This window comes from Aquila chrysaetos, chromosome 2 (genome assembly GCF_900496995.4).
Source record: "Aquila chrysaetos chrysaetos chromosome 2, bAquChr1.4, whole genome shotgun sequence".
Lineage (NCBI taxonomy): Eukaryota > Metazoa > Chordata > Aves > Accipitriformes > Accipitridae > Aquila > Aquila chrysaetos.
This window is the reverse complement of record NC_044005.1, coordinates 74615092-74639483: the sequence shown is the minus strand read 5'-3', so window position 1 is coordinate 74639483 and position 24392 is coordinate 74615092. Positions and strand designations below refer to the sequence as shown.

At 40.0% G+C, this 24392-nt stretch overlaps 1 protein-coding gene across 4 annotated transcripts in view; it reads right to left on the bottom strand.

Moving 5' to 3' along the window:
* LOC115336466 (pleckstrin homology domain interacting protein) overlaps nucleotides 1–24392 on the bottom strand; it is a 121258-nt gene that overhangs the window by 78606 nt on the left and 18260 nt on the right. For 3 of the 4 annotated variants that reach the window (XM_030003449.1, XM_030003460.1, XM_030003471.1), the window contains exons 7-9: nucleotides 20356–20516; nucleotides 7470–7691; nucleotides 6762–6862 (exon numbers count right to left, since the gene is read on the bottom strand). In XM_030003449.1, the coding sequence (XP_029859309.1) occupies nucleotides 6762–6862; nucleotides 7470–7691; nucleotides 20356–20516 (484 nt within the window). Of the gene's footprint in view, nucleotides 1–1072; nucleotides 1149–6761; nucleotides 6863–7469; nucleotides 7692–20355; nucleotides 20517–24392 lie in introns of those variants that run through there. The other variant, XM_030003482.2, reaches the window with a different exon arrangement.

Below are 24392 nucleotides of genomic sequence, written 5' to 3'. Positions count from 1 at the left end.
TAAGTAATCCATGTATCAAGGAGAGTTGTATCACAACTTAAAACCTGTTCCCCTCTAATACTGCTATACAAAACGCTCTCCTCAAGTCACTGGCAAAGCGGAACAGACACTGGAGCCAGTTGCCCATGATGGTCAGTTTCAAACCACTGGGTGTGCTGGAACTCCGGTTTTCTCCTGCAGCACACGGCTGCTTTTACAAGAGAGAAACAGAGCTTCGCATTCTTTATAGAAAAGGATACAAAAGACATTTTAATAATTTGGAGTTTTTCCACAGTATTAGAATATACCACTTTCTTCAGAGGACATACATTCTTTGCGGGCTAGTTTCAAATAGTGCCCAAAGAATGTCACGACAATAGCTAGAAGTTTGTAAGGAATTTTACTTTATATGGCCTGTGCTTTCTTTTAGGCATTTCAGAACCTCATGCGCAAGCAGAACTAAAGCTTCAATGGATTTGGCACTTTAAGAGTGTATAAAACCAAAACAAATCAGATCTGGTTCTTCAATCATTACTTCAATTCTGCTCATGCACTGCAGCAACCTCAAATCAGTAGGTGGTCTTGCATAGTATGCCATCTGCAATCTTCACTCAAAGAATAAACCTACTAGAGAACAGCAGCATTACACCCACAAGTGTCACCACTAAAGATTTGTTTTAACATAAAAGAATCCATATTCATAACTTATTCAAAATTTTCTCTTTTAAAAGCAAAATGGTCCATATAATTCATTTCAGCTGAAGGCAGATGCATAAGAGACCTTTCTCCATTAATCAGCTATTGCTCTCTCAAAAAGTAGTACGCATTAAACCTTAGTTGCATAAAACAAAGCAATAGACACCAGGAATACCAGTTAAGAAATCATTCTCTGAATTGTCCATTCAGTATAGGCTGTTTCTGTGAACTTTCCTCTAGGAGTTTTAAGCTAACTCCCTGCAGACTCACAACAAGGAAACTTCACAACAACATACACTAAACAAGACAAAGACCTATTCTACGAAACAGTTGAAACCCTTCTTAACTGAGATACTGACGTAAAAAGAACTATCAGATGATTCAATATGCAGCTTACATAACTTGGAGCAAGTGTAAATAGATAAAAAGGCTGCTGTTTTCTTCCACTGTGGTTTGTGAACTCTGCCTTTGGAGTTAGGACAGCTGCAAAATAGAGCAAGTATGCACTTATGTTCTAGTTTGGATAACCAAGTTAAATCCTCCAACTTATGTCTCTCTAATGTGTGTTATTTTAGACATTAGGAGACAAAAGATTGTGGCATTCTTTTACAATAGAGCAGACTGTGGTCTTTGCAAAATGACCTCTGCAATCAGTATTTTTGGGGAGCAAGGGAAGGGAACAAAAGCATAATTTCTCGCAACATAAAGAAACAAAGCTAATTGTTTTGCTTTACAAACATTCTCAATCCAATTATTAAGTGGCTGGAAGGCACCAAGATACCTTCACAAACATTTCACAGACAGGTCCAGAAAAGCCCTGGTAAACCATTTTCCTCCTGGAGGAGACCTGTATTAAGTTCAACATGAACCCAGAAATGAGAGGGGCTGCAGTCCAAAAATTATCTGCACTCAGAGCAGCAGACAAAACAGCAATTTGGTCTATGTGCCCACAACTAAGGGACACGCTCACCCATATAAACGTCTCAAGTTCATCTTCAAAACGCAGCAACAGCGCAGGAATGGTTACCTAATCCAAGCCCTGCAGACTAACCTCACTCTGGACATGTAGTGGCTCAAGCGAGACTTCTTCCCAGAAAACAGATGTGTGATATAACCTCTCCACATTCAGTCTTTGTTCACAAGCTAATGGATAAGGTTCAGCATATTTGAATTCTGATATATGACCAGCCCTTCTAACATCAAGTGCCTTCTGCTTAAGAAAGCAGACAGGAAGTATCACACCACACTGATGACAACTGAGAAATCAACGCCTTACCCAAAACAGGAACATCAAAATCATCAGCACGTGTTTTTCCTAAGTTTTTTTCCTCTTTTTAAAATTATGGGGGAAAAAATAGAAGAGAAAAGCAGTATAGTAAACTCCTCTACCCAAATCTGTGAGACAGTTCTGCTGCCTTGTTCATATGGTCTGCCAGTAACAGACTAACACTGGAAACTTGTGATCCAAACAGGTGGCAGAAGAACAACAAGAAAACTCAGCATCTTTCTCAGAGAAGATACATATGGAAATATTTTGCAGTGCAACTAATTTAACTTTGATGCACTGACCAGTTGTAATAATTCTCCCCTAAACTTGAGCCAGATTATTCTTCAATTTCTGACGACCCAAGGCTGATTTTCTCTCTTCTCCCTACTGTCAACTGATACAGGATCCGACTCTTGTGTTTTCTATTGCCATCCAGAACAATAACAGGAGACTAAATATGGGGAAAGTCTTGATTGCCTAAATTTTAATTGTTTTCCCCATCTTATTTGAGCCACATTCTTTGACCTCCTCACTTGCATCAACAACCAACCTTACCATTCCTCTATTTGGAAACCAAATTAATCTACCTGGAATGTTACGGCTTTTAGGCATACATGGTAACTGCCTGGTCAGAAATCTCCTCACTGAAAGAACAGGAGCACGCAGGAGGCTCTCTAATACTGAAGAACATGCATCCACACTAGTCACAGAAGCACGTGAACAAGGCTGATCACTCTCCTTTGAGCAACATGAGAATTTTGTGGCCAGGCATGCCAATGTCTGTGTTTCATCCTATGGCACCAAATCTACTGTAATGTGTCCTTTCGCAGTTTATCAAAACAGAGCTCAGTCACCAAGCATCTCCTGTCCGGGCCATATGTGTAACCTAGATATTGAACATGCCTCAATTAACAAGGTTATCAAAAAATTGGGAGACCAACATGGAAAGACTCTAATTTCAGAGATACTATTAATTCTGCAGCAGAGCTGCTGGCAAAGCTGAATACAAGGATTTTTTGCCATCTAAGAATGAAACAAAATAAACATTCGCAGAGATTAAAAAAACAAACAGAAAACAGAACTGGGGTAGGGCACTAGACATTAGAAGGCTTAAAGGATGTCACAGTCCATTTTAATGGCAAATACTAGTTTTCAAGGCAGTGAGTTTTCCAATTATTCATTATCTGTTGAGATAAATAATTGCTCCATAATATTTTCATCTTGTAAGTGGGGAATAAAGAACAATTTCAAGTTTCCTCATCTCCTGAAGAAGCTGACAGGGAAAGAGTCCCTTCAGAGGGAGTTCCTCCCAGGAGGGACTAATTCCAATTTTCAGTTAAACACAGGGAGTTGATCCAGTAGACTTAACCATCCAAGCTGGGTTCCACTGAAAGAGTTTTCAGCATAGTTAAGAACAAAACTGATTATTTTTAATTCGAGAGCACACTGAACACAGTAGTGTATCCAAATGCTGCCTTTCCCATATTTCATTAAAAAGTTCAGTGAAGTACTGCTGGCACTGCCAATCATCTTGAAACTACAATCAACCGCATGATCATCATGAGGCTACCCAGCATCTCGTTAATCTTAACTCCCTGCTAGATGATTCAAGTAGTGCTGACTATAAAAACCAGGGGGTGGGGTATATGTGTTGTCGGGTTTTTTATTTTAAGCAGCTGAAATTTTAAGACTTCAGCACCAGTCCCCATTTAAAGTATTGGACAACTTTTCATCACTGACAGCAATCGTATTCTTAAAGGATAGGCTGCAGTCATGCTCAGGAGGAGAATGAAATCAAGTTCCGACTTAAGCATGTGACAGCACCCCTCACCTGTACTACTCAGATCTTTTGGTCTTGCTTGAAAGCTCCTATTTCTCCTTCCTGGGGTGGGAGTGATGCTAGAACCGAGATACAGGGCAGCAAGCTCAGAGCCTAAACAACTGTGGTAAGAGATCTTATTTTCTCTGCCAGCCTTCCTCTTTTTTAGAGATACTGAACAGAAGCAAGCCTGTATTTTTTACTAGAGCGGTAAAAGGAAGGACAAACTTCCCACCCCACCAGTTATTTTCTCTTCCAGATGGCCTACACATCACGTTTTTAAAAAAAGAACCTCACATAGGGCCTTATGAAAAAAATTAACGGGACTCTTTCTTTCCTTTGAGGCTCTTATCTTGCCGGCACTTGTTCTCCCCCAGCACATTACTGAATGGATATGGAGGGAACCTGACATGTTTCCACAGCTCTGGAAGCAGATCCTCATCTAAAGATGTAAGGAAGTACAATCACCTCATCAAAAACTGTTATGACAACATACACTAATTACTGAGATGCACTGTCCATACAATGCAGCCTCCCTGTGGAAAATTACACTGGACTCTAAGTTTCCCAGTATCATTTATTCTGGTTTACTGGAATAAGCATGACAATGTTTACAGTTTAGCACATTACGTAAAGCTTCCTGTAACTAACAAATTCCCCTGAACTAGTATACTGTTCAATTCCAGAAGAGCTACTTTAAGACTTTTCTGGGTGTCTGACTATTTTGATATTGTAACATACTATTAAGTTCCAGTCCCAAAAGACCTGTTTCTTGTTTAGACTTTACCATATTTTTAACAAGTTGTAGGCTGAATCAAAAAGCATCAATTACTTCAAATACCTCACAGCTCTACTAAGTTCAAACAAAGATCTAAGACCAGTATCCTGCCTCCAAAGTAGCCAAAACTGGATGTGTAAGAGCAGAAAAAGTACACAGTGATGTCTTTTAATATCTTCATATAATGCATAATACCCTGTGGCAAGGAGTTTCATAAATTAACTGCATGTTTTGTAAAGAACCATCTCCTTCCAGTTTGGAATTGGCTACCTTCACTTGATACCCTCTAGTACGCTAAGGGCAAACAAGCAATTACTCATCATATGCCCTCCTCCAAACACTCACGGCTGTACATGTCTCATCTTCATGCATTCGTCTTTTTCCAGACTGAAGAAACACAGCTTAAAGGGTTCCTCTGTCTTTTCAAACACAATCTTTAAAATACTTCCACAACAAAAGGTAAGGATGGTACAAATTCCAGTCTCGAAACTTACTCTGCACTCTGTTGTTCAGCAACATGAATCACTGGCATGACTTGGGTTGCCAGACCACTTCCTTGCTGTACTGCACAAGACAGCTGAACTAATCTGTTTCCTCTATGCCACTGTCTGATCACATCTGCTGCAACTACTTATACATGAAAGCATTACTCAAAAATCTTTTATTCCTTTAATATTTGCTAAGTGCATCTCACTGAAAATTTTTATTCTACATTTACTTATCACCATGGAAAGGAATTAGTTGAGAATCCCCTACCATAACTGACACCAGCTTTCTCACTCCGTAAGTTTTACCTCAAGACAAATCCCATCCAACTCCATGATTCATCCAAACATTCATGATTTCTAAATATTCATCTCCCAGCTCATAATAGTATAACCCACCTAAGTATCATGGATTCCACTATTCTCTAATAACATAATTTGTTTCAAAATTCAATCCCATAGACTCAAACTTTACTCAGGAAAAAGAGAAAAAAGAAAAAAGAGAAAAAGTAAGAGAGAGAAACATGTGGACTCAAAAGGTTTACAAGTCAGGCAGATTAAGATTTCATCTTGTCAACAATGAGAGAACTTAGAAAAATAATGTGGTGGCAACTCCTCTCCTTCATACATTAAAAATAAGCATGTAAGCCGTTTTCTCCTCTCCTCAGTAAGGAGGAGAGTCTTACTTTGATTTCAGCATGCGCCGGGCAGCAGAGGATTAACAGCCTGAGAAGCAGCTTCATCTAGAGTTTCAAAAAAGAGCCAAAACACCCAGAGAACACTAAAATAGTTAAGGCCCAGACAACTAGAGAAGTACCTAGGCAAACATACCTACAAGCCCTGCATAACCTTGGCACACTGCAAGAAAGAGATTCTAACAGCAATTACCAAAACTACAAGAAAATGGAACCTACCTGCCAGAAGAATATATCTCTAAGAGCACATCCCATCCCCAAAGCTAAATCACTAATGATTACTAAAACAACTATTTGCAATTTTAAGCTACAGGTGTTTCGCGATAAAGGAAGGAGCAAAAAAGCATTTGAAAGCCACTGAATAAGTTAATTCATAAAAAAAAAACAAAAACAAAAAAAAACAAAAAAAAAAAAAAACAAAACCTATCTCTATTTGAGGGTCCTGACAACATTTTTAATATCTTAAACTTTGAAGGCAGAAATTTCAGGCTCAACTTCAGCCACCAACACACAGCTGCCCAAGAATTCTGCCTCCTACCATGCTACAGCAAAGAGCAACTAGGAAAAGTTAATACAGATAAGGAAAGAACAAACATAAAAAATAACCCATCCTAATTTATACTAGGACATTACCGTCTCCTAAAAAAAAAAATTGTATTTTCAAGTGTAAATTGCAATCATTTTATCAACGTAATTTTCATTTCATTTGGGATTAAGAGATGAGAACAGAACCGAAAAGCACCAATTTTGACATAACATTACCAAAAAAAAAAAAATCATTAGACTTTTTTACTAAAATAACAGAGAACAGCAAAACTGGGTATACAGTTACTTGCTTCACTCCACAAAAAGTTGTATTATCAATTTAGTCCTTAAAAGATAAGCAAGCAAGCTATAGCTACATCAGAAATAGATCATACCCGACAATCACACAGTGAACCAGCCAGTGACAAGTTTTGTTTAAGTTAAATTTTTCTCCAACATTTGTACATCATTCTTATTTACAAAAAAAGAAATAGCAACAAATAAAATAGCAACTAACTTTATTTTAAGGGTGCCAGCATCCCACAGCCAAAAGCATATTGTTCCATCTGCCCCGGTTGAAGATAAGTATCTCTTTGAGCCACTGCACAGTGGAGAGAACTGGGGGGAGGGGGGAAGAAAAAAGAAAAGGTCTCCTGTTAATCTGTTCCAGATGTGCTAAGAAGTTCCTCAAGTCATTGACTTCTCACCAAAAAAAAAAAAAAAGTCTCAAACCATACTTAAGGAAAATCAATTGCAATGAACACAAAAATAACATGATGCTGCTCAGAGTCACTCTTTTCCTTCAGAACAACCCTTCTGGGTTACTTGCCAAAACACTCTGGGTTCTCCCTCCCCACAACCCAAGTTGTGCAACAGCATGCAACTCTGAATGGAAACAAACCAAAGTATTCAGCAGTGACCACAGTTCTTAATGTACCTGTGCTGAGAATCACAGCCTGCAAAGGAATGATACTTCAAAACAGAACTGCCCACGTGTGTTGTGCAATTTTTTTGAACAAGGATTATGTCTGGCATTTTTCAAGGGTCAGGCATTTTGACAATAAACACGTGTTATTTCACAATATGTATCGTGAAAATTCCTTCTCACTTCACGGCTTAGTTGCCAGGCACGCATTTTCATTACACGGAACATTCTTAGGTGGTTCTTTTTTCAGTCAAATGATGCATTTTATTGCTAGAGTGAGTTCGCAAAGCAAAAACCTACCTGTAGCGATGTTATAGATGCACTGTGGCCCTGCAGAACTGCTAAGGGTGCACAAGTTCGAAGGCACCAAACTCTGATCATTTTATCACAGCTTCCCGCAGCTATCATGGTGTTTTCATAGTTCACTGCCATATCTGATATTTCAGCTGCATGCCCTCTCAGGGTAGCCAACAACCTTCCATCATCTGTTGCCCAGATTTTTACAAGGCAATCATCTGATCCCTAGAAGTAAGGTAGAAATCATTTCAACCACACCATTAGATGTTTTGATATTCCAGTTAACTAACACAATGAACTGAAAAAATAGAACTAGTGGCATACAGAGATAAATATTCCCCCCCATGCTTTTAACAGTTTTCCACACTGCATTCAAAATACAAGATTACATTAATTCTCAACAGTATATACAAAGCATGATGCATTTTAATACAGATCACAAATCCTACAGCAAGTTGGATTTATGCTCTTCAGTAAAACACTTTTTCCAAAACTCCAGCACAAACTGAAGAAGCTGTTGCAATTCATTAAAATGAAAATTTACATTAAATGTGAAAATGAATTATGGATTGGTAACGTGTGTCATTTAGCATTGTAACCACTTACGTTCCTTATCTTCCTAGTTTGATCTTCATGCCCTACCAGCGTTAGTAGTACACTTGGTGTCCTGGTTTTGGCTGGGATAGAGTTAATTTTCTTTCCAGTAGCTGACAGAGTGTTATGTTTTGGATGCAGTATAAGAATGTTGATAACACACTGATGGTTTCAGTTGTTGCCGAGTAGTGTTTAGACTTAAGTCAAGGATTTTTCAGCTTCTCATGCCCAGCCAGCGAGAAGGCTGGAGGGGCACAAGGAGTTGGGAGGGGACACAGCCAGGACAGCTGACCCAAACTGGCCAAAGGGATATTCCATACCATGTGATGTCATGCCCAGTATATAAACTGGGGGGAGTTGGCCTGGGGGGGGTGGATCACTGCTTGGGAACTAACTGGGCATTGGTGGGCACGTGGTGAGCAACTGCGTTGTACATCACTTGTTTTGTATATTCCAATCCTTTAAGTATTATTATTGTCATTTTATTACTGTTATAATTACTAATTTCTACCTTTCCGTCGTATTAAACTGTTCTTATCTCAACCCACAGGTTTTACTTTTTTTCTTTCCCAATTCTCTCCCCCATTCCACTGGGTGGGGGGGAAGTGAGTGAGCAGCTGCGTGGTGCTTAGTTGCTGCCTGGGGTTAAACCACGACATATACTTACCACAGTAACAGTGAGGTAAAGAGCCTGTATGAACAGCTATTCATTATTAAGTCAAAATACTATAAATCTGCTTTGATATTCACATTAACAAACACTGAAATGACCACTCTTTCTCAACAAACTTCAGAGGTTTCATCTACCTATTCATACTTAACTAACGTTTTGCTGGTCTTCCCACACCATGGTAACAGCTGCTTGCCTGTATACAACAAGTTCACAGCCCTAGCAAAAATTTCACAACTCAGCCCTTCATTTTTCAATGCATTCCTGCACCTCCCTGAAAGTCTTTGCACCTTGCTCAACACAATGACATTTGAACACTGCACAGAGACACTGACAGAGGAGATTTGCTGTAAACATTTATTTTCTTAGGTTCAGAAGCAATACAAACCTGGGTGTTGGGTTTTTACATCTGGAGCACTGATCTGCTACCAGACACACACAGGTGCTGCTGCAAGTTACAATGTGACACCATCATTACAAAATTCCACCTGGGTTTTGACTCTTCCATCTACTTACAGTGCCTCTGCACAAGTTCAGCTAGTATTTATTCTTTAAAGAAGTCAGAAGGCAGGACAATACTATCGCCCACCTTTTATAAAAAAAGGTATCCGAAGTACAGGGACCAACAGCCAGATTTTTAAAAGACTGGTAAGTATTCAGTGAACGTAAGCACCTAACGACCAAAAGTCTCAAAAAATATTTAGAGGCTACTGATACTATTTTCAACATTACAGCTTCTGTAAACAGGTAAATGACATATATTTTCCTGATTTAGTACATTCCTGTAACTATAGAAATCCCACACTGCCGTGGCTCAACTTAGCTACTGTTCTGGCCAGCCCAATCCCAGGACACCTATACCCAGCTTGGGGAGTTTTCACCAACACAGCCACTATGTGTGAAGCAGAGTTGTCCCACTGGGAAGCCAGGCAAACACTCCAGGAAACACTTTCAGAAGGAACTGAGACACATCCTGCAGTTTTTGGAACACATAAAAGGATTTGGAAAGCTTTTTTTTTTTTTTTGCCTTTTTTTTTTAATAAATACTGACTAGCCTATTTACATTACATTAACGCTGATGAACAGACAATTTATTTCCCCGTATTTCTTTAACTTCTTTTATGTTGTTACTATTAAAAAAAAAAAAAAAAAATCAGTTCTCTACTTGAAAGGATAGCTGAATTCTACTCATTACATTAGTTCAGATTCAAAACTACTATCTGGGAGAAGGAGGGGAACAGCCTACCTGCCGTTACCTAACAATTATACACCCATTCTCATTTGTAACAATACCCTGCAAACCAGGCAACTTCCTCAGGCTTACTTTTTGTTTAGTGAACAAAAAGTTGTTTCTGGCTCACAGGCAGTTATCCACAGCAGTTTCTCTCTTCCTATGTCATTTGTATCAATTCAGACAAGACAAATATCTCCTAACACAACAAGATACAATACAGCCCCAGTTCTTGAAATAGTAAAAAGAAAACTGATTGTATTTAGGTACATTGAGAGACAACGTTTTTCTACAGATCACAAATATGGGTTGCTTCTCTCCAGAAGGGTCTTTAACATCAGCAAAAAGGCTACTTTGGAGCATTAGTGACATTTTAACACAGCAGAATGTTTTGCAGGGGGACTCCAGACATGCAAAATCAAGATAATTTAAAACTTTACTGTGTATTTGATTTCTGGCGTGCCCTGGTAGGTAATTTTGATTTACCAGCTGTCATGCTTCTACTCTTCCTCAGGTGGGCATGACTGTAAGGGCATGACTTTTCTTTCTTCCCAACTATTCAACAGGTGCACCCATGAATGCAGAGATGTGGGCAAGAAAACTTCTCCCACACCTCTGCCCTAGTCATTTTTGGCATAAACATCTGAGCCTCCAATTAAGGTTGTCAAAAAACCTCTTGTGCCACTGCATACTTACTTTAAACAAGTACTTCTATTAAGAGAAGGTCCCTCATCCCTCAAACAGAAAAGTACCATTTGAGATTTCACATTTCTCTTTGGTCCTCTAAGGACACTGAGGCTGAGCAATCAGCATTATAGAAGAGTACTGCTCTGAACATTTAACCTCAACACTCAACCAAGGACTGCTCCCTTGTGCAGTCTCGTTTAGTTACTGCAAGCAACAGCCCATTTCTACTTCTAAAAACTTTGTCATAAGGGGGACTGTTGCAGGGACACGTCTATTTGACAAAGGAGATAAGGGAAGCTTGTTAATAATTACATTTTCTGCCTCTTGGGTAAGGAGAGCAATGGTACAGCCTATATTATTTCTTCTTATGCATAAAACTTCCACACTGAGATTCTGTGGTACACATTTGCCTTATCTAACTGCTAGACTGCTACAGTGCCAGCACAGGGAAAACAACCAGAGTCTGTAGGGTTGAACAGCAATGGACAGACAGAATCACAGAATCATTGAGGTGGGAAGGGACCTCTCAAGATCATCTAGTCCAACCCCCCTGCTCAAGTAGGGTCAGCTAGAGAAGGTTGCCCAGGATGATGTATCAACCATTCCTGTTTTGTTATCTTCTGCACATTTACTAAACGTACTCTCTGTCCCATCACTCAGGTCCTTAAAGAAAATGTGGCCTCAGTACCAAACCCTGTGGTACACCCCTAGTGACTGGCCTCCAGCTGGACTTTGTGCCACTAATCACAACCCTTCGAACCTGGCAGTTCAGGCCACTTTCAATCTCTGTCCACTTAACCAGCCTGTACTTCATCAGTTTGTCAGTAAGGATGCTATGGGGGACAGTGTTGAAAGCCTCACTACAGTCAGGAAAAACAACATCCACTATTGCCCCTCATACAACTTAAGTCATTTCATCGTATAAGGTTATCAAGTTGGACAGGAATGATTTCCCCTTCGCAGATCTATGCTGATCACCTTCTTATTGTTAGTACGTTTGGAAATGGCTTTCAGGAGAATTTGCTCCACCACTTTCTCAGGTGATTGAGATGAACGGTCTGTAGTTCCCTGGAACAACCTTCTCGCCGTTCTTGAAGACAGGAGTGACATTTGCTCTCTTCCAGTCCTCAGGAACCTCTCCTGATCATCATGGCCTTTCAAAGATAACAGAAAATGGCCTCGCAATGACATTGGCCAGTGCCCTCAGCACTTGCTGGTGTCTCTTTTCAGGTCCCATGGATTTGTGTACGGCAAGTTCATTTAAACTTTCCCTAGCCTGATCCTCCTCCACCAACGAGGAGTCTTCCTTGCTCTAGAATTTTCCTCTGGTCTCAGGGACTTGGGACTCCTGAAGACAAGTCTTGCCACTAAAGATTGAGGCAAATATGACATCCAGTATCTTGTCTTTTTCTGTGTCCTCTGTCACCAGGTCTCCTGCCCCATTCATCAACAGGCCCATTTTATTTTCCCTAGTCTTCCCTCTGCTGCTGATATACTTGAAGAAGCCATTCTTGTTGCTCTTCACATCCCTTGCGAGATTCAACACCAGGCTGTCTTCAGCTTTCCCAACCCCATCACTGAACTTTCAGAGTGGCTCTGTATTTCTCCCAAGTCATCTGTCCCTGCTTCCACCTCTTGCACACTTCCTTTTTGTGTTTGAGTTTTGTCAGGAGCTCCTTGCTTATCTACGCAGGCCTCCTGTCACTTCTGCTTGCCTTCCTGCACATCAGGATGGACCATTCTTCGGTCTGGAAGAGGTGATCCTTAAAAAACAGCCAGCTCTCCTGAAGCCCTCCTCTCTTCCTCCAGACCATATCCCACAGGATTCTTCCAGGCAGGTCCCTGGACAGGTCAGAATCTGCTCCTCTGAAGCCCAGGGTTGTGATCTTGCTTTTTGCCTTGTTCCCTCCTCACAGGATCCTGAACTTCATCACCTCATGGTCACCGCAGTCAAGACCGCCCTTGACCTACAGTTTGTAACTGTAAGATCCAGCAGAGCATCTTTTGTTGTCAGCTCCCAAATGACCTGTGCCAGGAAGCTGTCATCAGTGCACTACTGCAGAAACTTCCTGGATTGCTCGCATGCTGCTGTGTTTCCCCTCTAGCAGATACCAGGGTGGTTCAAGTCCACCAGGAGGACCAGATCAGGCTTCTTCCAGTTGCCTGAAGAAGGCCTCATCTACTTCTTCCCGATCAGACACCCACCCCAATGTCACCACACTGGTCTGCCCTTTAACCCTCACCCACAAGCTCTCAGCTGGCTCACCACCTGTCCCCAGACAGAGCTTCATGCATTCCCACCGCTCTCACGTAAAGGGCAACTCCCACTCCTTGCCATCCCGCCCTGCCCCTCCTGAAGGGCATGTATCCATCCATGGCAGCACCCCAGTCCGGTGAGCTACCCAACCCCACCACACCTCTTTGGTCCTGATGAGATTGTAGCCCTGCAACTACATACAGAATTCCAATTCCTCCTGCTTTTCTCCATAGTGCATGCATTAAGGTACAGGCACCTCAGAAGGGCACCCAGTCAGGCTGATTTCTCAAAGCGTGAAAGCCTTCCCCATAATGCACTTCTTGATCTGTGTGCATACACTTGGGGTGGGCCCTCGTCAGCCCTTTTTATTGTTTTCAGGGTTTCTCCTGAAACTACATCACCCCACACTCTTTGCTTACCCACCTGGTCTACCACTTGTCGTCTCCCTCCCACATCTTTCCTACTCTAACACTCTCCTCACCAGGTTGGCAGCCTGTTGAGAAAGATGCTTTGCCCCATATTTGCCTCTTACTCTCCTTTTCACATCCCTCAGTATCCATAATAAAAAGCTTCCTCTCCCTGGTATACTTTCAGCACCTCCACAAGTTAGACATCACCAAAGCCCTTAATAAAGTTGTTCTAATTGGAATTTACTCTGTTAATGCAGTTGTAATAGGATCCAAAGAAAAAAAAGTACCCCATAGACAAAACTGCACAATAATCAAACCACCCCTTTGCTTTTACACTAGAAGTTCTACACCTCAAGCATGCTAGAGCACCTTACTAACAGGCATTGTTTTCCAAAGCTTTGGACAGTGCCACAACTCTTTTCTGACTATTAATCTTCAATTTCTCCAATATCCTTAGGGTGTTATCATTAAAAAAAAAAAAAAAAAAAAAAAAAAAAAAAAAGCAGTCTACCACAAGTACAACAAATTCTGTAATTTCTCTTAATTTCATCTAAGCTAGGACTTCTGTAGTCCTTTTAACCACAACACAGCAACGTACTAACCCAATTATTTGGCATTAACCTCAAAAGTCCTTCTGAGTTACCTCAAACTTCTTCACATTGTATCCTCACAAACTGTAACAAGCATTTGCAGTCTTTGCTCTTTGCCCCATCATGTCAGACTGTATGAATATGAAAAGTAAGTGTTCAATACTCTAATTTGTTATTTCTCTTTTTCTCTGAAAATCTTTATCAAACCCTTGAAATGACTACTTCCTTCTAGATTACTGACTTTTTTTTGATTCAGATCCATTGAGCTAAGACTCAATAAATGAACCTACTATACATTCTATTCTACCTTTACTGCTACTTTTAGTTCAGCTCAAATACCTGTATGAAAAGAAAGTAAACCACTTGCAGGAATAAGTTCTAATTAATAGTCAGAACTTGGGACCTCCCACTAAGATGCTCACCCACCCAGAACGTCTATGAGAAGAAAGAAGATTCAAGGACCTCTTAAATTTACAGATGCTTAGCTGCATTTAAATGTAGTTGTTAGCATTTAATGCTTTTGAAAAGGCTCCTAATCTCACTCATATTGAATACCTTGAAAGAGACACACAATGTTATTTTTTTTTAAAAAAAAAGAAAATTTTAAATTATTAGCTCACAGAATCTTTTTGACAACTGTATACACACAGGCTAATTTCAATTGTACCTTGGATTTATTCACGTCTAAGTTGCTGAGAAGCTAAAGAGAAGGAAAAAGGACGAGGAAATAAGTTGGTTAACAAGCTCAGTAATGCATACTTCCAAATCAATTCCAATGAACAAGTTAACACAGGTTCACAACAGAATTAGCAAACTTGCTGTTTAGAGCTTTATAAGCAGAGTTTAGAGAAAAAAGGGACCCTTTTTTTCCTCTAAACTCTGCTTATAAAGCTCTAAGCAGATTTAGTTTTAATCCCTTTGCTTCCTTAAAACAAACATACAAGCAGTCTATAAAGAACTCAGATTTGGTTTTTTTTCCCATGCTACTCAATTAATAAGTTCATAACTGTTTCTGTGTTTCTAGATTCAAATTTGCACTGTATCTAAAGCTTCAAAAAGCTTCAAACTCTACACCTATTTGATGCAATGATTACCTGAATAATAGCATCAGCTCATTCTGTTCTACTGTTATCATGATGTGAGACTTAAGAGTATGAAGAAGCTTGTGTATTCTTCTCAAAAGTGCAGTTAGCACCAAAAAAAACCAAGAAGCAGAGGAGACAAAAACGGGGTGGGTGGGTGTGTAAAACCGATGCCAACAAATAACAGCCTCACTGCTCAAAAGAGAGACCTGAAAGAAGAAGGGAATAGGAAACCCCAAACTTGCAAAACACTATAGGGGGTGGAAATCACTCACATGGGGATTAATCTCTTTCTCAAAGCAGTACATGCATGGGAACAGAACCAAGCCATTAATATTAATTGCATCATAGTCTAGAAATCTCAAACCACTGGTCCCATTTTTCTTGGAGCTGCACTAATTAAAAACAAACAAACAAACAAAAAAACAACCCAAAAAACTCCGTTGACAGAACTATACATATTACATACAACATGCTTCAGCAATTCTTACGTTGTACAGATCAATATTATGAATAAGCTACTGACTTTACAGTAAGTTTACAGCCTGCAGTCATTCTACTGGATGAAGAGATTGTTCAAAGCACAGGGGAAAAAAAAAAAAAAAAAAAAGTAAACCAATAAACCAAACTCTGCATTATGAGACCCCAAAAAAGCTGCTTGCAGAATGTAGCTGACTGAGAGCAACCTGCACAAAGAAAACTTAAAGATGGAAAATCGTCAGCAAGAAAAAAAAAAAGCTAGTTCTGGGACCTAATGCCACGTGCAGGGTCCTCAGAGGTCTACTTAATAACAGCAAATCAAGGAAAGAAGATCAGCATAAAATGAGCCTGCTCCCTACCAGCTGCCTATAGTATAACTATAGAGGCACGTGTACATGTACATCTCCATTGCAAAGAAAAATTAAATGACTGTTAGCAAGTCTCAACAAGAAAAAAGGAAAACAAATGGAAAAAAGGAAAAAAAAAAGACTAAGGTAAAATTGTAAATTCTCTAGCATCTTGGCAAGATAACAATATTAGAGTTCAAATAAATTCACTGGATTCTATCTGAACTGAATGGGACAATTCACAGCTCTTAAAATACTGCTGCAGTTCTACTAGCAAGGGCATTGGCTTACACCACAGCTCCTGCTTCCAAGGTTATGTCTACAACTGCTACGAATTATGTACCTATTAAAAAATATTTGTCAAAAGTGAATCCTAGAACAAATTCAGCACCAAGAGAGAACTGATGACATCATTGCCAAGGTATGGAGTAAAACTGGTTCACTTTCCTACCATTACACAGATTTGTGGCCTGAAGTGAAACTGCTAAGAAATGTACAAATTAATCTTGGTTTGGAAATCTTACACAGACTATTACACAGCACTGTTTATTATTCCCTAGAAAGAGTAATCTCTGAGAAGACAGGAAGATAAAGGTGGAGGAAAAGGAGATGGCCACCCTTCTTTGCAGTCAGAAAGTCAAGTAGTGCAGGAACCAGAGAAGACAATGCTTGTTTCTATTACCCTGTGTGCATTCTGCAAGTCACACTTTTCAAGAGATCCAGAATACGCAGTCTCAGAAATAATTAGGTTTTCTTCACTGATGGCTGATAGGTCTTTTAGCTGTGTTTTTGCCAAGTAAAGATGCCTTAATTGTAGTTAATTAAAAAAAAAAAACACTATATTACCAAGATAACACAGTTTGTATAGTAACAGTATTTTTGTATATTCAGGAAAAAAAACAGTTAAGAGGTTGATCTTCAGAAATCTCTTGTGAAATGCCTAAAAGAACATAAATAGAAACAGTCATTGCATGACCTTGTGGTGCATTGACCCTGGCTGGATGCCAGGTGCCCACCAAAGCTGCTCTATCACTCCCCTCCTCAGCTGGGCAGGGAAGAGAAAATATAACAAAAGGCTTGTTAGTGGAGGTAAGGACAAGGAAAGATCACTCACTAATTACCATCATGGGCAAAACAGACTCGACTTGGGGAAATTAGTTTCATTCATTACCAATCAAATCAGACTAGGATAATGAGAAGTAAAACCAAATCTTAAAAACACCTTCCCCCCACCCCTCCCTTCTTCCTGGGCACAGCTTCACTCCCGATTTTCTCTACCTCCTCCCCCGCAGCGGCACAGGGGGACGGGGAATGGTGGTTGGGGTCAGTTCATCACACCTTGTCTCTGCCGCTCCTTCCTCCTCAGGGGCAGGACTCCTCACTCTTCCCCTGCTCCAGCATGGGGTCCCTCCCATGGGAGACAGTCCTCCACGAACTGCTCCAGCATGGGTCCCTTCCACAGGGTCACAAGTCCTGCCAGCAAACCTGCTCCACCGTGGGCTCCTCTCTCCATGGGGCCACAGGTCCTGCCAGGAGCCTGCTCCAGCACGGGCTTCCCACAGGGTCACAGCCTCCTTCGGGCATCCCCCTGCTCCGGCGTGGGGTCCTCTCTCCCCGGGCTGCAGGTGGAGATCTGCTCCCCCGTGGACCTCCCCGGGCTGCAGGGGGACAGCCTGCCTCCCCATGGTCTTCATCACCACGGGCTGCAGGGGAATCTCTGCTCCGGCGCCTGGAGCACCTCCTCCCCTCCTTCTGCACTGACCTGGGGGTCTGCAGGGCTGGTTCTCTCACATATTTTCACTCCTCTCTTCTCTGGCTGCAATTGTGCGGGTTTTTTTCCCCTTCTTAAATCTGTTCTCCCAGAGGCACTACCACCGTCACTGATGGGCTCGGCCTTGGCCAGCAGCGGGTCCGTCTTGGGGCCGGCTGGCATTGGCTCTGTCGGACATGGGGGAAGCTTCCAGCAGCTGCTCACAGAAGCCGCCCCTGTAGCCCCCCCGCTACCAAAACCTTACCACACAAACCCAATACAGACCTACTAGCTAGTAGGAAAACTGCATAATGTCCTGTTTTCATTGCCTTTAGGCAAACTAAGAGCATCTTCTTCCTAGCAAAGATAACATCTCCCAGAAGAGTATGACTCAAAAATGTGCTGAGATTACTTTCTTTTTGCCTTTGAATTTGAAGCAGAACATAAACAGAACTTGAATTTAGAGACTTTCAATCCTTCAGAGGTCAGGAGGAAAAGGAAACAGTTATGACGCATCTTCTAGAACCAATCATAAGTCTCAAACAGCCTCTTATCTAGCTAATGTCACACTGAACGCTGGAGGTTGTAGAGTAAAATCGTAGAGCAAGAACGATTCCCTGTTGATGCCGGCAAATTTACATGCTTGGCAACTGACAGTTCTGGAATGAAGTCTGGCTTACCTTTTATTATAAATTCCTACTTCTGCTTACTACACTAGAGATTTTAGAAATTGTAGTGGTCTAGATTAAAAATGAATTGGCACCATTTCATTATACAGACGCAATTGCAACAAGACAGTTCATGACTCTATCCACTGACTACATCACGCCAGCTACAGCAACTTGGATTTTACAGGAATGTGGAATACAACCCATTGGTTTTCAATTTGCCAGCAACCACTTAAACATCTACACAAAAAACACTAGATTTACCTGAGAATGCAGAGGTAAGAAGTTCTGTCCCAGGCCCTCCAAAATAAAAATTCACCAGCCACAATTTATTTCTATGGGCACTTTATTTAACACTAGATTGACGTAACCATGATCTAAACTGGGACCTTTTTCAAGCAATCATACCAGGACACCAGTGCATCCGCCAGCAAAGGACTGCCAGCAAAGCTCTGGGGTTGCAGAAGCAGTATTGCTCCCCCCTACTCCATTTCAGATCTTCTGCTTTTCTTTTGGAACTAAACTGCTGTTACCAGTCAAGAGAATTCCCTCTCTTTAATCACTTTTAAATCAGACTGCAAAAAACAAGGCCATGTGCAACAACAAATGATCACTGCAGATGCACCCAAGAGGAAGTTTAGTGTATCTCCGGAAGAGGAAAGATTTTAGGAATACAGGAAAGTTTTAGGAAAATGAAGAATCAGAAGACCTTAACAGCGACTTTTATGCACTTCATCTCAGAAGCACAAACGGAAGTTTTTATTTAGAGGCGAACAGGGTAAGCATAGGTGATTTTTATACTTGGTACACAAAATCTCTAATCTATCCTGCCATGTCACATATAAAATAAACCCACAACAGAGAGTCCTTTTTCTGATAGGTTAATCATGCATAAACTACAGGACATAAGAATTTAATGCCTATGACTGTTGAGGGACTTAGCTTGCTGATGAAAGCTAAAGAAATATGAAAAAAGTCTCTGCTGTGCCTGAAGTAACAAGCGAACAAATAAACAGGTCTATTCAAAACACTGCAAGTGTCCCACCCCTGCCACCGCACATCCCTCCACGCAACAAAGCAAAACGTATGTGGGTGAAAGGACAAATTATATTTACAACTGCCTTGAAAAAATTTTAGAAGTTAGGACGGCAATACATAAAGTAGAACTGAACTGTACTTCCACTTGCATTGTTCCGAGTTACCTGCCATGAGGTTAGAAAAGACACAATCAAGCTCCTGGATCCACAAAGGTATCAATTACATACAGTGTTTGTGGGAAGGTAATAAATGCAGCCAAAGTGTCCCAGATTGGCATGAGGTGTGTATTTCTGAGATCTTTGGCTCTACTAAACTTGACTATTTATCAAGAAATCCAAATTACACTGACACCTATCTGTTTTTATAATTCCCATGCCTTGGGAAACTTGCAATTTCAGTACTGATTTCAGACATCCATCCAATATTTTTTTTTTCTTAACAACAACAAAAAAGCCAACAGTTAAAAATACTAAGAACACTGGTACAAAAAAAAAAAAAAAAAAAAGTTCCTGGGATCTCATAAAGCTAATTCCTTGTGAACCAACATCTGTTACAACACACCATGGGAGTTTTCAGCTTCCTAGCTTCCTTCAACATGCGGTACCAAACCTAAGTGCATCACCAGACTGTTAAACTTAATACTCGTGCTTTAAATTTAACAAAAGTTAATAGAAGAGTCAAAATAATCTTTAATTACATACTGATTGTCCTCTCTGACTTCCTAATCAAATTCTGTGGTGGTGGTCCTTTCTTTTGCTTATGTTTTTGCTAGAGAAAACAAGTCCAGAGGAAAGAACCTACATAGGGTAAATCCTTTCCACTGAAAATAACCCGAGTTTTCTGACTGAACTACACAGATCAGCAATCACCATCACATCTAACCTTCAGACATGTATTCCAAAATGATTTTAACATGCAAACCAGCATGGCTATTAAAAAGCATATATGAGAGTAACAGTAGTAAAGCATTTACCTACTCTTGATACACAACATCAGTACATTTAGTTTTTGGAAACAATTCAGTGACATGCTATCTGTACTTAAAAAAAAAAAAAAATCTACAAAAATAAAGATTTTGTACTTACAGTAAATATTCGCCTGCCAGTCCGATCAAAAGTTACACAGTATACAGAAGACAAGTGTCCTAAAATTCGTTTGTGCATCTTCATATGTTGATAGACTGCAGTTGGAACAAGACGTTCAAGTCTGTATTTTCCATTTAGTTTTCTTGAAAACAGGGTATCCACTACCAAATAGGGAAAGAAAAAAAAAAAAGACATGGCATTTATATTGGGTTCATAAACTAAAATACTTCTCCAGGATGGAAAGTTTCTTTCAACACTGGACCACTTGCCATACGAACAGCTTACTATAGTAATTCTCTCATTTTGCCGCAGTTAGGGAAAAATACATACAAAAAAGTAGCCTATGATACAGATGTGCAAAAAAGTACCAAACTGCAAGCAGAGCATAAAGATGCAATACAACTTTCAACTTTAATTGCCCAAACATATGCTTCTCACTTTATACCTACTGTAAGAAATTCAGGACGACTGAGACAGCTTCCATGGATGAGTAAACTACCTCAAATGTAACAAAGTCTAAGAGCTTCCACGCAGCTATCATCTACAGATCAGCAAACATTCAAATCTTCTCCAAGGCAACCTGGTTTTTGAGATTTATACAATCAAACATTTATCCACCACTTGCAAGACAATCTTTTTTTTTTTTTTTTTAAGACTATTGCTACCCACTACAGCTAAACAAACAAAAAAACACCAAACAAAAAATTACATATAAATTTACCAAAACCTTACAGAAAATTCTGATTTTGACTAACAGAACCTTGTTCAAAGAGTTTGGTATTTTTTTCAAGTTTAAAAGCTAAGAAGATCCAGGAGCAGGAATCTACTTTGTTTTAACAAAATGGAAATCTTCCATCAAGAACTTCAGTAAAGAAAATAAATCCCAGTGTTACTAATTTTAAACTGCTACTCATGCAATGATAAAGCAACAGAGTATAATGCTTATATGCACGGATACATAGACATTCAGTCAAATGCTCCCCCATATCATTAGACCAAAGAATGGCAACAGTAATACATTGTATATTCCACAGATCTGTGATAAAGCAGGTAATATATTCAGATCTACAGCTTCTGAATATGTGAAAAGTAAAAACATAAATGCCCAGCAATGTCCACAGCAATACACACACATGAAAAACAAGACCTATCAGTGCCAAGAGAGGTAGCTAATACTTTCATTACTACTCTGGTTAGCCATTCTTTATATGTGATGACCAAGGCTATGTCTGTACTAGCGAACTGAGCAGGACGAGGGCAGGGGTCCGGGCACTGAATCACATTCACTTCCTAGCATCAACTGTGAAACAGCTACAAACCTCTTGCATTGCTTGGTTTTGGCCCAGACCAACCAGACACTGGTTCATGAGTCAGCACAGGTCAAACTACATTAAATGTGCAAACTGGATTGTAGCTACTCTGTAAGGAGCAAAAGCACTTAGTGGTATGGACAACTGCCAATCCCACTGGCCTCAGGCCGTAAAAACAGTCCTAAAACATGTCAGTTAACTGCCTACGTAGCCTAAGGATTCAAGGAAGTTTTCCTAGTTCAAGATGCTTTGTGAAGGAACAGGATCATTAACTGTGGAGCAAGGCACTTTTAGTCAATGCGTCACTGCCTTAAGGCTCTACTATATCCTCTTCACCCTCCCCTTATACAAGAAAAAGATGCAGTTGCATTTGCTTTATGACAAATCTTTTCCTTGCCAACAGTCTACTTCAGACAGCAGGAAACCAAGATTAGTTCAGTCACAAGATAAATCTAGTTTTGGTTTCTGACAAATCATCCTACAGTTTAAAAAACAAACAAGCAAAAAACCGAACAAACCCCCCACCGCACCCCCCCAGAAAACCCTAACACACACATGCACACACATAAACAGAATAAGGAAGGTCTTTGTCACAACAATAAAGTGAGCTTACACAACAATCTCAACCTACTCAGAAGTCACCTTTTGTTTGCTCTTAATGTAAGATGGAGATGGTTGTTGGAAATCAGCTTCTAGCAATGCCTTCAAATGAAACTGCAGCTCACAAAAACAGAAAAAAGCTTAACTAAAAGTTTAATTTGCAGAGATGTTCTGTCAATAAATCAAAACTGTAAGCAGACTCTTTAGGATAAAACAACCAATGACTTCATATAAGCATTTAGTTTTTAATATATATCTGAATTTATGAAAAACCTTTTAAAGTACTTGAGATAAACTTCAAGTTTGTTTGTTTTGGGTGGTTTTTTTTTTAAATCACTGAAGATGATAAGTTTAACAGAACCTAAGCCAGTATTTCTGATTGTATTCTTGCTGATGTGAAGTGGTAATGGGCAACTTGCTACTAGTTCACATATCCCTGGGAAACTCAACAGGTGAAATGCCCCTTGCTCAGTAACAACCTACTGGAGGAAATAAGAGGCAACACGGTGATACTGGCAACAAGAAAACTGGGATCTATCTCACTCTTTGGCCTTCATCAAAACTTAAAAACACACAAAAATCCCAAAACTGGTTAAAAATAAAATTAAGTGAATTAAAAAGTGATTTGACATGGAAAAAAAACAGTATCATGAACTTACATTCTATGGGAAAAAGTTTTTTTACCAACACCACGGAACTGGCAGGGGAGAAAGGAAGAATCAATCTCCCACAGGTTTGAACACTGTCCATAAACATATAATTTTTAGAGGACTTCTCAAACTGTTTTTTTTGTTGTTGTTTTGAACAAAATTCTCACATCCACCATTGCTCTTCAATACTCCCTTCCATTTAACTACATTTGTATTTACTCTCATTGACTTTGCCAAGTGATCCAGCTTGATTTCTCTGACCTATTCCCACTTTTTATTCCAAACTCTGACAACTCTAATGTGTCACCTGCACACTTTGCTAGCACAACAGCATTTATTTCTTTCCTCCAGAGTACAGGTAAAAATTTTTAAAAAGCTGTGTCTCAAGAATAAATTCCTGCAACCATCCAATAAAGTTGACTTTTCTGGTGCAAGCCAAGGTGAGAAAGGCTACAGTTAATAATGCCTTTGTACTCATTATAGACCTTTGGTTTTATAATGATTGTTGCCCATATCTAGCATCAACATTTGTAAGGCATTATATGGTCTCTAATCTATTTTAGCTTGATTTTAAGTGCATTTGGAAAAAAAGTTATTTTAGAAACCCTTGTGTCAGCAAGTCTAGTATCTCCCTTGTTTCAGCCACATTAGCGGTTTTCTGTCTTCATTTAAATTTTGCTTGGCCTCACACAAATGAGTCAGTATGAACAGAGGTGTTAATCACAGGAAGAGTGATAAGGTATAGGCAGTTAAACAGCTGCAGTGGGAGCCACAAACCATACATAATTAAGGGAGGGAAGGAGGATGCGACTTTATCCCAGGAAGGGTTAGAGAGCACTGGCTGGGCCTCACAGTGTGTCAACCAACATGAAGAGAAGGGTTGGAAGGAAGAAAGAAAACAACAGAATAGAGATTGCCTGTTCCTTGCTGGAAAGGCACTGTGAAGTGGACACTGCACAGCAAGAACTCCCACCCAATGCCTGGCCAGCTAAGGAAATTAACATTAACTTAGCTTTACATGCCTGTCTACTACTCACACATAAGATCCTGCTTTAAAAACAAACAAATAAAATTTAAAACAAACAAACAAAAAAACCCAGATGTTACTAAATAGTTGTTGTGCAACACGGGATGACAATCTACCACTTGCTTCCAAATGACATTTTAGTTTCAAAATCAGGAGCCTTCATATTTAATAATGAAACTAACTGATCAGGAGAAACCAATGCCTGAGAAAGCCACGTATTTTGTTGATGTTTTAAACATGTAAAAAACACTTTGCCACAAATTTTATCATTTAAGTTGCTATCAATTGTTTACCAATTGGTTCCAAACAAAATGAATCCACTTCTAGTTTTTAGGTAACTGGGCTCATCTTCATACAACATGACCAGCCTTAAAGACTGGCATGGTCTGATACCACAGGAACAGTTGAGGTGGAAAGAAACCTCTAGAGATCATCTAGGCCAATTCCCCT